This window comes from Phocoena phocoena, chromosome 16 (genome assembly GCF_963924675.1).
Source record: "Phocoena phocoena chromosome 16, mPhoPho1.1, whole genome shotgun sequence".
Taxonomy (NCBI): domain Eukaryota; kingdom Metazoa; phylum Chordata; class Mammalia; order Artiodactyla; family Phocoenidae; genus Phocoena; species Phocoena phocoena.
The window spans coordinates 11945260-11959927 of record NC_089234.1 but is presented as its reverse complement, the minus strand read 5'-3'; the positions used below and the strand labels follow the sequence as shown (position 1 = coordinate 11959927).

Here is a 14668-nt window from a genome sequence, read left to right as displayed (position 1 = left end):
TTTCTTCAACCGTCCGCCAGGCTTTCTACAAGCTGCAGACCTGGAAACATGTTGATTATTAGATTCCATTTTCTAAAAAGCCCATCGTCAGTTTTATTCTCACAGGCACAATGAAAACCATGTCCATGTCCCTGGGCATGGCACTGGGACACTAACTAAATCGGAACTTTTCCCTGGGAGTTGAAGCTGTGCATGGTTAAGATTCCTGGCAGGAACTCAGCTTTCCACCCATTTCAAGTGGACCCCTGTCTGGACCGTGGCCTCCACTCCCTCAAGGGACCCTGCCTCTGACCTTCTGGCCAGCTCCTGGCCGCCCTCCAAGGGGCTGAGATGAACCCTAATGTCAGCTCTGTCCCTGGCAGGTGCCGGTGCTATGGCTTGAGACTCTCTCATCCCCTAAGCAACAGTTCTGTCTGTTCTCTTGGCCTGAACCGAATCTTCAAGGAACTGCCCAAGCCCAGCCTCACTCCAGAAGTAGGAATGTTGGCAGCTAGGGCTAGATCTCTTTGTTTTCTTTAAAAGTCTCCTTGTGAGGTAAGTTCAGACCCAGCCAGCCTGTCCCTGAGTAGAAGCATTAGTAGCAGCAGAAGGGGTCTCAAGGTGGTACCCGCACTCATCCCTCCCTGGTTCACTCAATCCCCCTTCACTGACCACAACCTATGGTCTCAGAGCTGTGGGCCGGAAGAGGAGCAGGGAGGCCCTGATGAGGAGCAGGACAGTAGCAAGCAGTGACAATGTAGCACAGAAGTACAAATAAGAGTGACTAACTTCAAGGAGGTGCATGGCGGGACGGGGTGTCAGGGAGTTGTACTGATCAGGTCTCCTTCAGAGTCAAGGAGCAGAGCCCCATATCAAACCAGCTTGAACAAAAAGGAGATTTACCGGCTCACTGGGAAGTTTAGGAGTAACAGCTTCAGGTACAGTTGGATCCAGAGGCTGAAGCAATTATGTCATCTGGGCTCTGTCTGTATATGGCTTTCTTCTGCACAGAGGTACTCTTCCTATGCAGACAAGATAGCCACCGGCAACTGCAGACTCACAGCATCCCAAGTAAACACTGTCAATGAAAACAGCACTTCACTCCTGCAACATGCTCACATCAATCTCAGGGAAGAGTCTGATTGGTCCTGTTTTGGTCACATGCCCACCACTGAACCAATCTCTACGGCCAGGGGGTTGGATCCTCTGATTGGCCAGCCTGTGTCATATGCTGACCCCTGTGGCAGGGGCAGAGCTGTGATTGACAGCCCTACCAGGCCCACATGGCCTAAGGGAGCTCCTCAGAGGAACCCAAAGGTGGAGTGTGGGAAAGCATGTTGGGCAGACGGCACTCACTTCCCTGATCTACTGCCAAAGGCTTCACTGAAGAGCAACATATGAGCTGGCTCTGATGGCTAGGCGAGATTTACTAGGGGAGAGTGAAGGGCAGAGGGAACAGGTACGGGACAGCAGTGACCCTAGACAATGGCTGAGAGGGAGAGGGCTATAAACTGAATGTTTGTTCCCCACCTCCCCCAGATTCATATGTTGAAACCTAATCCCCAACGTGAAGGTATATGGAGGTAGGGCCTTTGGGAGGTGATTAGGTGATGAGGATGCAGCCCTTGTGAACAGGATTAGTGCCCTTATAAAAGAGGCTATATGAGGACACAGTGAGAAGACAGCCATCTAAGAACCAGGAAGAAGTCCCCCACCAGACAGCAAATCTGCTGGCACCTTGATCTTGGACTTCCAGGCTCCAGAACCATGAGAAATAAATTTTATTGTTTATAACCCACCCAGTCTATAGTATCCTGTTATAGCTGCCCTGGCTAAGACAGGAAAGCAGAGAAGACCCCTCAGAACTCCACTCACCTATCTCACTCTAATCTAATTCCCACCTCTCCAGGACCATCACCATGTTTGAATCTAGGGGTGGGAGCAATGGGTGCAGTAGTAAGAGGTGAAGAAACATACAGGACCCAGACTTCCACTTGCGCTGTTTTGAAAACAGACTTGGGCACCACCAAATCCCAGATGAAAGCATGCTCAGGTGTGCAACACAGGGAACCCAGAGGGGCAGGTGTGGCTACCAAGACCTTTCTGGCAGGTGGACCTGGTCCCTGCCAGGGACAAGGAAGACAGCCACTGTTGGGCTTTAATAGCAGAGGCAGCAGCATCAATGAACCAGGAGCACAAAATTTGGACTCTAACATCCTGGGTTTGAATTTTTTGTATTAAAAAAAAATAAGTATAGAACTATGCACCCTTAATTCCACTGCCTGGAGATGACCACTCTTTTTTTTTTTTTTGGCTGCAACATGCAGCTTGTGGAAGCTTAGTTCCCTGACCAGGGCTTGAACCCGTGCCCTTGACAGTGAGAGCGTGGAATCCTAACCACTGAGTGGCCAGGGAATTCTCAGATTATCACTCTTAGCAATCATATATATATATATATATATATATATATATATATATACTTGTACACATATTTTCTTACATATTTCTATATTTTTCACACAAAATATATAAGGGAAAATATACCTACCAAATGTCTCATTTAACAAGATAACAGGGGGGAGTTCGTACAGTTTTGAGACCCTGTTTAACAGTGACAGGTATGAACAATGTTCCATGCCTCTGCCTGTCTTCTTATTTAATGGGGAAGAATCTGAGGTCCAGAGGAAGGAAACCACTTGCAAGTTGCTGGTGGGTCAGAAAGCCGCCCCAGATCCGGCTCATGTAGGACCCTTCCCAGCAGGTGACGCTGCTGCGTGGTGAGTTCCCTTCTGAAGGTGACACTTGTGTTCAACATGGGGGTGGGCAGGGAGCTCTGGCCTCCGGTTGCAGGCAGCAGCTAGGGGGAGGTGGTGCCATCCTACCTTGGCCTCCCCCAGGAGATTCTGGGGCTCACATAACCTCGCAGCAGCCCGCAGGGCAGCTGCTGTGGCTTCCTGGCCAGGACCCTGGACCCTGCCTCCCTCCCACCCTCCAGCCAAGCCCCGTCACTTGGCAGAGGGATGGCCCTAGACCTTACCTCTGGCCCAGAAACAGGTGTGGTCGGTGAAGCCAAAGGCCATGGGTACACCCCGAGCGTGTCCAGACAGTCAACATTCATCTTTGTGCTGTCAGGGGACACACGGTGTGCTTTTCCTGTGGCCAGAGAGTGAATTTCCTTTGGCTCCAGGAAGGGAGCTATTCATTAGCAAATGTCACAGCAGTGGACACCAGGGGCCCTGACGATGCATCCAGCCTCCTGGGAAGCAACTCCATCACTCTGAACCTCTCCCTGGGAGCCAGGGCAAGTGGAGCGATTAAAGGACAGCAGGAGACACACCCAGCAGGGCTGCAGTCTGCTGAGGCAAGAGAGGAAAATCACAGCAGAGTCAGGACCTAAGGGTTAAGAGCGCCGGCTCTGGGGTCTATTAACCTGGGATCAAAGTCCCTTCTAGCTTTTGCTGGCTGTGTGACACCGGATGTATTGCATTCCCTCTCTGAGTCTCACTGTCCACATCTATAAAATGGGATTACCCATAATACTTAGCCTCCCCCGGGTTGTTGAAGAGTAAATGAGGTAACAGGGTAGAGTTCATAGCTGAACACATTAACCACAGTTATTATTTACCTGGTGGTTCTGAGAGAGGGGACAAATCATGTAAGTAAATATATGTGTCTACATGATAGATACTACAAACATCAAACTATGTGCTAATCATTTTCTAAACTGTACTATACGTTTCCTGCCTTCTTAAACAGTAATTGGAATTTAATATTTTTCTAATAATTCAGAATTAACATTACCAAATAATTATATCCTGCCATCATACGGTAATATCTATAGAGGTGACTGGATGCAAGTTGGGCTATTTGTCCAGGTGCTAGATGGTCCAGTACAAGGTAGCTCTGTTCTAATTGTGCCCACATCAGCTTTTTTTTATAAGTTTTTTTTTTAATAAATTTATTTACTTATTTATTTATTTTTGGCTGCGTTGGGTCTTCATAGCTGCATGCAGGCTTTCTCTAGTTGTAGTGAGCGGGGGCTACTCTTCGTTGTGGTGTGCGGGCTTCTCACTGCAGTGGCTTCCCTTGTTGCGGAGCACGGGCTCTAGGTGTGCAGGCTTCAGTAGTTGTGGCATGTGGGCTCAGTAGTTGTGGCTCTCAGGCTCCAGAGCGCAGGCTCAGCAGTTGTGGCGCACGGGCTTAGTTGCTCCGCGGCATGTGGGATCTTCCCAGACCAGGGCTCGAACACATGTCCCCTGCATTGGCAGGCAAATTCTTAACCACTGCGCCACCAGGGAAGTCCCACACATCAGGTGTTTGACAGTTCACTGGTCCCCTCTCTCATGTCTGGTTTTCAGCTACTGCTTTTCATTGCTTTCAACAGGTATCACCCACCCCATCACCACCACCTTACAGTCTGAGCCGAGAAACTAGATAAAGGAGCCTGTTACAAATGTACATAAAGTAAGAGTTAATAGGTTCCCAGAGAGCAGCTGACTCTTTTCTGCACAGCAAAAATGCTTTCGTAGAACTCTCCGAGATAATCACCCAAGCCCTTCCACTCACTTCCCACTTCTCAGCCTCATCCTGGATGGCTGAGGTTTGTGGGGGTCAGACCCCTAGAAAAGTGACCATCACTATGCTCAGATGACGTGACTTCCAACATGCAAGGTGCTCCAAGGTGCTTTGTTTTTCAGATACAGGTAAAATCAATATCACGGACACAACTGCCATCTGCCTTTAGTATTTTTTTTTAGAAATTAGACAAGATTTCATCTCAGTTGAACTCAAGTCTCTGATGCTCTAAGTGTCTTGTTCCAGCCTGAAAGGACCCCTTTGATGACAGGAAGCCACCCTGAGGAAAGCCCATGGCTCCTAACCTCACAGCTTCTCTGCTCTTCCATGGAGCACTCCTCTCTGCTCACCTGCCTGTGCCCAGCGCCTTCATCGTGCTATCACAGAGCTTCTCGCATCCGGTGGACATTTGCAAAGTCCCACGATGTGCCAGACACTAGGATGGGCACCGGGGGTCCTTGCCTCCAGAAGCCCCCACCAGGTGAGGGGAGCAGACAGGTAGCAGTGGTTGGTCCTACCTTGTGACCAGGATGTAGCAGGTACAGAGCTTCTGGGCACTCAGAGAAGAGAGTGACCAACTTGTACCCGATGGGAAGCGGGGGAAGCTTTACCCAAGAGGGGCCATTTGAGCTGAGCCTTAAATGCAAAAAAGGAAAAAGGAAGGGTATCCCTGGCGGAAGAAACAGCTTGTGCAAAGGTGTGAACATTCACAGCTTGTTTGGAGCCGAGGGAGGGCTGGGCAGAGGCTGAGGCCAGAGTGTAAGTGTCCCATCAGCATGCAACCACCATCATGGAGACAGTCTGAGCAGGACCAGAAAAGGAGCCAGGAATCAATCCCCTGGGGTCCCTTACGTGTTGGCTGTGGCCAGTCTCAGGAGACCACCGGTCCTGCTTTCAGATTCAGGGACTCAAGTTCCCATCAGCTTCCAACCCAGGCCCAGATGTATCTTCAAGAGCTTGTGACCACCTTCTGGAGGCAGCACGTGCAGACAGGCCCTGAGGGAGCGTTTCCAGAGGGCAGCTGATTCCCTGGCCAAACACACTAACAATAATCTTGGGTAGATTTCCAGACCAGACTCTGACGCATTCAAACCAAAAAGACTCAAAGATTTGCATAGTTGATGAAAACTAAAACATCAACAGGCTCCTCCAGCTTGGGGACCACTTTCCCCAATCAGTGATTCAGCAAGAGATATGTGTTCACCTGCCAGACACAGGGAGGAGGGCAGGGAGTTTGACACCATCCCTTAAATAAACCATGGTGCATCTTTAGAGCAGCTAAAAAGAATGAGGTAAAAAAAAAAAAAAAAAGAATGAGGTGGTGCTATATATACTGAACTAGAAAGCTCCTAAGACGTATTAAATGAAAAAAGCAAATTGCAGGGCTTCCCTGGTGGTGCAGTGGTTAAGAATCCGCCTGCCAGTGCAGGGGACATGGGTTCGAGCCCTAGTCCGGGAAGATCCCACATGCCACAGAGCAACTAAGCCCGTGCGCCACAGCTACTGAGCCTGCGCTCTAGAGCCCGCGAGCCACAACTACTGAAGCCCACACGCCTAGAGCCCATGCTCCGCAACAAAGGAAGCGACCACAATAAGAATCTCGTGCACGGCAATGAAGAGTAGCCCCCGCTAGCCGCAACTAGAGAAAGCCCGTGCGCAGCAACAAAGACCCAACACAGCCAAAAATAAATAAATAAATTTATATTAAAAAAAGCAAATTGCAGAAAAATACATAGGATCTCAGATACACTAAATTTAAAAGATGCACACGCTGTTGTTGTTTGGTATTTTTGTTGTACTTGGCTGTTTGTTTGTTTTAACCACAAATTAAATAACATCATCGCCATCATTATTATGTTTTAGAGTACCCCACACATATACTGCTTCCTTCGCCCACCATCCCTTCTTGCAACTCAGACCCTAGGCAATTACCTTCCATCTGCCTGAGGGACACACATACACTGCGTAGGGCTTCCTCACCCTACAGGGTCAGGTCCCAAATGGCAAAGGAAACCTCAATTCACCAGCCCAGCTGACCTCTGGATATTCAAAGGTCTAGGGACCCATGACACATGGGTCCCCTGTGTGTTGGTTGGATGCCCCTTGCCAAGGGGTCCCACAGTCCTCTGTACTCTTCCTGTGGGAAGCAGAATAATGGCCCCAAAAGATGCCCACATCCTAATTCCCGGACCCGGAAGACTATGTTACTTTCCATGGCAGAAAGGAATTAAGGTTCCAGGTGGAATTAGGATTGCTAATTAGAGAGCATTAAAATAGGGAGAGTACCCTGGATTATCCAGGTGGGCCCAATGTGATCACGAGCATTCTGAAAAGTAGAAGAGGGAAGCAGAAGAGAAACTCCTTTGAAGAAGGAAGGGGGCCACAGCCAAAGGAATGCAGGCGGGCTCGAGAAACTGGAAAAGGCAAGAAAACAGATTCTCCCCTAGAGCCTCTGGAAAAGAACACAGTCCTGCTGACACCTTGATTTTAGCCCAGTGAGACCCAGTTCAGGCTTCTGACCTCCGGAACGGTAAGATAAGTTTGTACTGTTTTGAGCCACTATGTTGGTGATGATTTGTTGCAGCAGCAAAAGGAAACTAAGATGTCTCCCACCAAAGTATCATCATCTGTTTGCTTGTCTGTCCACCCCCATCAGAGTATAAGCTCCATGAGCTCAGAAGTAGGCACGTCTTATTCACACTCAGCCCAAAGCCCTGATGGTGAATAAATAAACCTGAGAGCTGGAAAGGGCCAAGAAATCACTTAGGCCACCTAATTATTTTACATGAGAGAAAACTGAGGCCCAGAGAAGGGCAATGACTTGCTTAAGCCTACTCCATCTGTACCAGCCTGGGCCACCACCCTGCCTTCTGGTGCCTAAGCCATAGAAGCCCCAGCACAGGCACAACTGCCAACTGACCATCATGGACAGGCACTGTCAGGGCACAAGAAACCCTAGGGAACTCGGGACAGCTGGGAAAGTCAGGTAAGACCGAGAGAAGATGTCTAAAATGACTTGAGCGATCTTAAAAATGTTAATCCCAGTGGAGCCCCTGGTCCACCAGTAACTACTAGGGCAGAACTGTGCCCAGCACCCACCTGACCAGCTCAATTAGAAAGACACTTTCACTTGAAGCTTCAGAAAGACCCGTGGGCATGTAGGTAATGGCAAACTGAAGGCCTGCTTTCAAGAATCTTATTTCACAGCAGAAACTAACACAACATTGTAAGGCAATTATACGCCAATAAAGATGTTAAGAAAAAAAAAAAATCTTAGCATTTCACTCTTCTGGCCAGAGTCAAAGCTTTGGGCAAATTAGGAAAAGGTACTTCTTCCACAAGACATCTTTTTCCATCTGTCAGAATGTTGTCATAATATACCATTCCATTAGAAAAAGACACTTTACTCCCGATTTGCCAGAAAACTATCAGAGATTCGCTCATACATGTATTACCACGTCTATGAAGTAAGTACAAGGCACCCCCTTAGATGCAAAGCCCTTGCACAGTGCACAACCTGCAGAACCATACACAGCAGCCCTGCTAGGCAGTCTGGTCTCATCCCCTTCACTGACCTCATCTTCCTCCACCTCAGCCCTCAGGCCCACTGGAAAACAACCTTGACCTCATAGTTTACCGTTTCATGTCTAACTCCTCCACTAGGGGCCCCAGCTTTTACTCCCTTCCTCTTGCAGACAGCAGGGGTTGAGGATGAGCCTGAGAGTCCCAGTCAGAAAGGTGAGGACGTAGGGAGACAGGAAGTAGTGAATTCTAACTGAATGTCTATGGGCCAGGAGCTGGCTGAGGAAATATGGTAGCTCCCAGCACAGGCCTTGGAGAAAGCCCACCCACCACCTACCGGGGAGATGTTGAGTACACTTTTTTAGCCTCCGAAAACCTCATTTTCCTTTCTGTGAAAAGGGTATGATTGTAGCACTGCCGGAAGGATTTAAGAAACTATGAGCTCATGCTGGTGCCTGTAAAGGCTCTGGACGTGCGAGCTGTTATTTCTATTATTATCAGCCCCATCAGCCCCTTCGGGCTGTCAGCTTCCAGGCATATCTTGCTTTAAACAAAATTGGGATGATACGTATGTCTGAAAGCAAACCACATGGCTAGAAGGAGGGAGGGTGTGTTACAAAGAGAAACGATTACTCGTTATACCAAAGTACCCATTAGATAAATAGATAGAAAAGTCCACACCGCTTCTGAGTGGAATTGCTTTTCTCTGGGAACAATCTCTGACATGCTGGATGGGCCCACTTTGGCCCCAGGAGGCTCCTTATACCGTCTCCTCCTGCCCCCACTGCCTGTGCTCCTAGCCGTCCTCCCCCAGGCAAGCCCCAGAAGCCCCATGGCCAGAGGATGACCGGCTGCATCCAAGTAGGGACAGCCCAGCTTTGGAGAGGGACACAGGTTTAACTGTGAGCTCTGCAGCCTCCCCTCACGGATAACACGAGGACAATCACAGCACCTGCCGCGTGCAGCAGTCGTGTAAGTGGTACCAAGACGATGCTATAAAGCACCTGGTCTGATGGTCGTGGTGTTACCATTACTAATATCAGCTGGGAGACTTCAGCGCAAGGCAGGGTGGGTAAGAGAAGAGCCACCACAAAGCCCCTGTTCTCAGTTCTCTGGATTTTCTTCCTGCCCCCGTTTATGCACACACACAATTCTGACATGGTTGTCACCTCCATCTGGCCAGAATGTTGTATCCCACCTTTTTGATAGAATTCCCAAATGCATTTTTTTCATGTTACTACGTCTCCATTAGAGTGAATTCAGCTGCAAGTAAAAGAATACCTGACTTGTAGTGGCTGAAACAACAAAGATGTTTAATTATCTTGTGTAACAAATCACAAGACTTCAACAGAAATGTCACCAAGGCTTCATTTTTTTTTTTTTAATATAGCTTTTCCAGGCAGCCATCACCAGTGTGCCAGCTTTTTCTCCCTTAAGACTTTTGTCACCTCTGGGCTGCCTCAGCTCCACAACCTGTCAGTGACCAGAAGAAGGTGAGGTTCCTGATCTTTTTTTTTTTTCTTTTCTTTTTAAAGAAGGGAGCAAACTCCCTCTCAGAGCCCACCTAACAGACATCCCCTTATATTTCAGGGACCGGACCTGGGTCACCAGCCCTCTCCTAGTAAAATCAGGGAAAATAGGCTGTTTCTGCTGGCTCACACCCATCACAGCTCATCCACACAGGGCGAGGGAGACTGTTCCAGTACAAAAATTAAGAAAGCAAGAAGGAGGAAGTGGCTGTCACTTTACACGATTAGCCCCCTCGCTGATGGAGGAAGGAGCTGGAGCCCAGAGTAAAGTCCCACGTCCAAGGCTACAGGCGACTTTGCAGAAGGACCAAGATAAAAACCCAGCCCCTGGCCCAGCAAGCTCCCGCCACTTCACCACGTGGCTTCTCAACCCACTATAGCCGCCTCTAAGCCCCAAAGGGCAGAAGCCCCGTCCCCGGGACCCTCTGAGCTCGGCCAGAGGCATGACATACACAAAGTCGACACCGTTACAGAAGTGAGCCCCTGATATACCCAGGCCCCAGGGCGGGGGGAGCCAAAGCACTTCCTGTGCCTCGCGAGAGCTTGGCAGGCGGGTCAGCGGGAACCCAGAGCCTGACAAACAGCATCTCTGTAGCTGCCTGGACACCCGCCAAGCTGCCTCATTCCCTAGGGCTGACCTCATGTTTCTGAAGAGCCTCAAGACGCCTGAGGTCTGTGTGTTGCCTCTCACGGTTCAGTTCTGCTGCCAGCAAAGGAAATGGCCCAGGATGGCGGCTGGGGGCCACGTGGAGAGGTGGAAACTCAGAGCCCAAGCGTCCCTCCCCACCCCTGCCCTGCCCGACTTGTGCCACACAGGCCCCCTTCCAGAAGAAACTGAGCGATGCTGTCTAACCTCTGAGATGAGGCCCGTCCTGATCTGTCTTCCTGCCTCCATCAATCTGAAGGTATCCCTCGAAGACACTGTCACACTCTGACTCCTGTTTCATTCCAGACTTCTGGAAAGGGAACAAAAAGGCAGTCAGACTTCATCTATCAGAGCATCTAAGAACATCTCAGAAGTCAGTTCCACTGCCTCAAAGGGAGCTGGAGAGCTCATCTGAGGCCTGTGCTTGGTGACAAAAGTAACTCCTGATTTACCCTAGAGCTGGACCAGGCAGCCACTCCAGGCTTTCTGCGGTCACTGATGATATACTGAGGCCCAGGGTGTCACCCGCCAAAAAAAAAAAGCCTTTATGAACTTGGCCTCCACTTCCAGACATTCTTTCAGGGCAAAACACCTACTGTGGGCAAGGCCAACAGCAGACAAGGTGAGCAGCCTAGGGAAAGAGCACGGAGCCAGGCCCCAGGACACATGAGCATCCTTTCACTTCTCTCCAGGGCATCTATCTGACAATCACCAAAACCCACCCACCCATTCATGTTCACTTAAAAGTGTTTATTCCCCTTGCAAAACCACAAGGGCTAAAAAGTCATGTGAGGGAGGAAAGAAGGCCTCGCTTATTTGCCATCCTCTCTTTGGCCTGACCAAGGGGGACTGAGCCCAGCAGCTGGCGGTTTTAAACTTTCCTTGCAGAAGTTTTTCTCGGAATGGTAGCTCCAGTCTTCAGAACTTGAAAAGCCTGCATACCTTGAAAGTATGCAGGCTGCAGGAATTTTCCATTTATAGAATAATATCCTTCATACCACTCTGGGGGCCAGCGTTCTCGTGGTAAGAGCTCGGAGTTCAGTGTCAGCAAACCCGCCACACTTCTGCAGGAGCCCCACGCCATCTGGGCCCTTTTATTTATTTTTGGTGGGAGACGGGAGGAAATAAAGGAATAGCTTTTTAACTTGAGTGCCAACACAAACTTGGAAAAGGAACTGGGTTGGCAAGTGCAGAATATCACTGCCTGGTTGGGGACTTAACTGTTAGGGAGTAGTAGGTGAGGAAGAGACTGAAAAACATTTCTTCCACCCCACATGCAGACAGGTGGCCAGAACAGGCAACACGTTACCGCCTCAAGGCCTTCCCCATGCCTGCTACATGGCCTCTGGATTGCTCCCGAGGGCAGGGGCCCACGCCAAAGGCACAAGGGCCCATCTCACTTCTCTTCTTCCAGTTTTCCCTGTGTGCTACACTAGATTTCTGCTGATGCATGCACAGACTCAAAGTCTGAAATACCTCCAGGTTCCATGATAGAGTGGGAAGGCCACCATGCCAGTCATGAAGAGGCCTGAGTCCTTGTTCTGGCTGTGACAAATTCACCGCGTGACCTTAAAGGAGCCCTTCTCTTCTCTGGGTTTCATTTTCTTCACCTGTAAAGTAAGATCGGAGTGAATAATTCCAAAGATCCCTTCCACTGCTAACATTCTGACTCACTCATTCATTCTAATGTTAACCTGTGCCAGCGCTAGGTTCTGGACATCCCCTCCTGGGCTATTCTAAACCTGCTGGGCACAGCCAGACCCATCAGCATAGCCTAATGACCGCTCATGACGGCTGCAACACCAGCCTCCCAGTCCTTGTTTCAATAGCCACAGCTCCTCCAGAGAGAGGAAGGAAAACCCTGCCCTGCCCCATGAAGCCAACTCTGCCTGCCAGCTCAGCCACCAGAGGAGGTGTTTTCCCACAGTACCCTACAAGAATCCTCCCAGTAGCTAATACCTTTCCTACTTTCCATCTTTTTAAAAAATGTATTGCCGCTTTTCCTGGGAAGGACATAACAACCTTGCGGCCACCTAATCAAGTCTTGATTTATTTTCCAAGTTTTTAGAAAAAATTTTTATTCATTTCAAAGTATTCAACTGTGACGCTGAATACGCTGTTATTCAAATTGCACATACACCTAAGATTTTAATACAGCCCCCCGCCCCGGGGTTGGGGGTGGGGCAGGGAGCGTGGGGAGATACACACACACACACACACACACCAATCACTATCCTAAGGCCGGAAGATTATCTGGCCCAGCCCGCATCCCCACCTGTCACCAGCTAATGGCCACCTAGTCTCGGAACACCTGTTGGGAGGTGCGTCGTGCTGTGGAAAAGTCCTGCGTCCTTCCACTACTTACTAGGCAAGAACCAAAACCTCTCTGAACCTCTCTGAGGTTTGTGCGAGGATTTCACCCAGTTGAAAGCTCTCCAAAACGCTGTGCAAACGGAAGTTACTTGATTGCTGGGCTGCTCTGACTTAAAAACTGCATCCTTAGGTCGCGCCAAGTCTTGCCTCCCCACGTCTTATTCTTGCCGATGCTGGTGAGAAAGAGAGAGGAGAGATAGGGGTTTCTCAGAAGGCAGAAGGCTAGCCCAGGGCACTAAAGGCTGGGAGGTGGGTCTCACCACCAGGCCGAGGGAGATCCAGGCCTGGTCATCGGTTCCAAACCCAGAGAACAAGGCTCAGGCTCAGGCGGGCCCCAGCGGCCGCCCCTCCCGTACTCCTCTCCCCTACTTTCCCCTCCCCTACCAGCTGCGCGGTAGGGCACGCCCCCTGCCCCGATTCACCAATCAGAGTCCGGAGCGGCGCCCGTGGCGCAGGGGGCTCAGGTCGGCAGCCAATTAGCGCAGCGGCCCGAGGCGGTGCCTCGCCCGCCCACTCCCAGAATGAAAGCCGCCCCGCAGCTGGCGAGGCTGGCGCAGCGCGTGGGGCGCGGGAGCCGCGCGGGCCGGAGCAGAGGGCGCTCACTGCCTGCCTGCCCGCCCGCCCGCCCGCCCCCCCGCGCGTCCGCCTCCGCTCCGCCTCGGTCCGGGGCACGGGCGAGGTGGCCGGGGCGGGGTAGGGCAGGGGGCAGGGCCGAGGCGACGAAGCCGGGGGCGGGGAGGAGCGGGGCGCGATAAAAGGCGGCGAAGCGGCCCCACCCCGAGGCAGGCCGGCGGGCAGGTTCGGCGCGTCCCTTCCGTCCGGCCCGCGCCGGCGGCGGGGAGGCGGCGCGCGCGGCCCGTAGCCCACCCATGGAGGCTTTTCCCTGGGCGCCCCGCTCGCCCCGCCGCGGCCGTGCACCCCCGCCCATGGCGCTCGTGCCTAGCGCCCGCTACGTGAGCTCCCAGCGCCCAGTGCACCCGCAACCCTTCAGCTCGTGGAATGACTACCTGGGGCTCGCCACGCTCATCACCAAGGCGGTGGACGGCGAGCCGCGCTTCGGCTGCGCCCGCGGCGGGGACGGCGGCGGCGAGGGTTCCCCGCCCTCCTCTTCTTCCTCGTCGTGCTGCTCACCCCACGCTGGGGCCGGGCCCGGGACACTGGGGCCCGCGCTGGGGCCGCCCGACTACGACGAGGACGACGACGACGACGACAGCGACGAGCCGGGATCCCGGGGCCGCTACCTGGGGGGCGCGCTGGAGCTGCGCACGCTAGAGCTGTGCGCGGACCCCGCCGAGGCTGGGCTGCTGGAGGAGCGTTTTGCCGAGCTGAGCCCGTTCGCTGGTCGCGCCGCCGCCGTGCTGCTGGGCTGCGCCCCCGCCGCTGCTGCCACCGCCGAAGTGGCGCCGCGCGAGGAGCGGGCCGCGGCGTGGGCGGTTGAGCCCAGGCTGCACGCCGCCTCCGGGGCGGCCGCCGCCCGGCTGCTCAAGCCCGAGCTGCAGGTGTGTGTGTTCTGCCGGAACAACAAGGAGGCGGTGGCGCTCTACACCACCCACATCCTGAAGGGACCCGACGGGCGAGTGCTGTGCCCCGTGCTGCGCCGCTACACGTGCCCCCTGTGCGGCGCCAGTGGTGACAACGCACACACCATCAAGTACTGTCCGCTCTCCAAAGTGCCACCGCCGCCCGCCACCCGCCCGCCGCCGCGCAGCGCCAGGGACGGCCTGCCCGGCAAGAAGCTGCGTTGAGGACCCGGGCTCCGGTCTGCTGCTGCCACCTGACGCCACCAGGGTCGCCGCCTGCCCACTCTCGTATTTGGTCTGCGCACTCTCTCTCCCTTGCTGCTGGGGAGCATGGAGCTCAGCAGTTGGCTCAACTTGGGATGTCGTCTTGGTTTTCTCAAAGGAAGCCGACGGTATTGAGTACTTTGCTGTCGAAGAGCGGTTGAGAGTAGACGCTAAAGTCTTGATTTATCTCTGGTTTGTGCACATCCACACGGTGAAGGCTGGGTATTCCGCTAACTGAAATGTGGCAACTTAGAGGCGCT

General features: G+C 52.3%; 1 protein-coding gene and 1 pseudogene across 1 annotated transcript; one reads left to right on the top strand and one right to left on the bottom strand.

The window, feature by feature from the left end:
* The window catches only part of LOC136135964 (essential MCU regulator, mitochondrial-like), a 110515-nt pseudogene extending 105588 nt beyond the window's left edge, over positions 1-4927 (bottom strand).
* An 8566-nt stretch (positions 4928-13493) lies between these two features.
* NANOS1 (nanos C2HC-type zinc finger 1) lies at positions 13494-14369 on the top strand. Its single transcript, XM_065894973.1, has one exon. It carries the CDS (start codon positions 13494-13496, stop codon positions 14367-14369), a length of 876 nt encoding a protein of 291 aa, XP_065751045.1.
* The last annotated feature ends 299 nt before the right edge of the window (positions 14370-14668 follow it).

Bases quoted from the DNA above. Each gene is read 5' to 3' on its own strand.
- NANOS1 (XM_065894973.1), top strand. From the start codon at position 13,494: ATGGAGGCTTTTCCCTGGGCGCCCCGCTCGCCCCGCCGCGGCCGTGCA.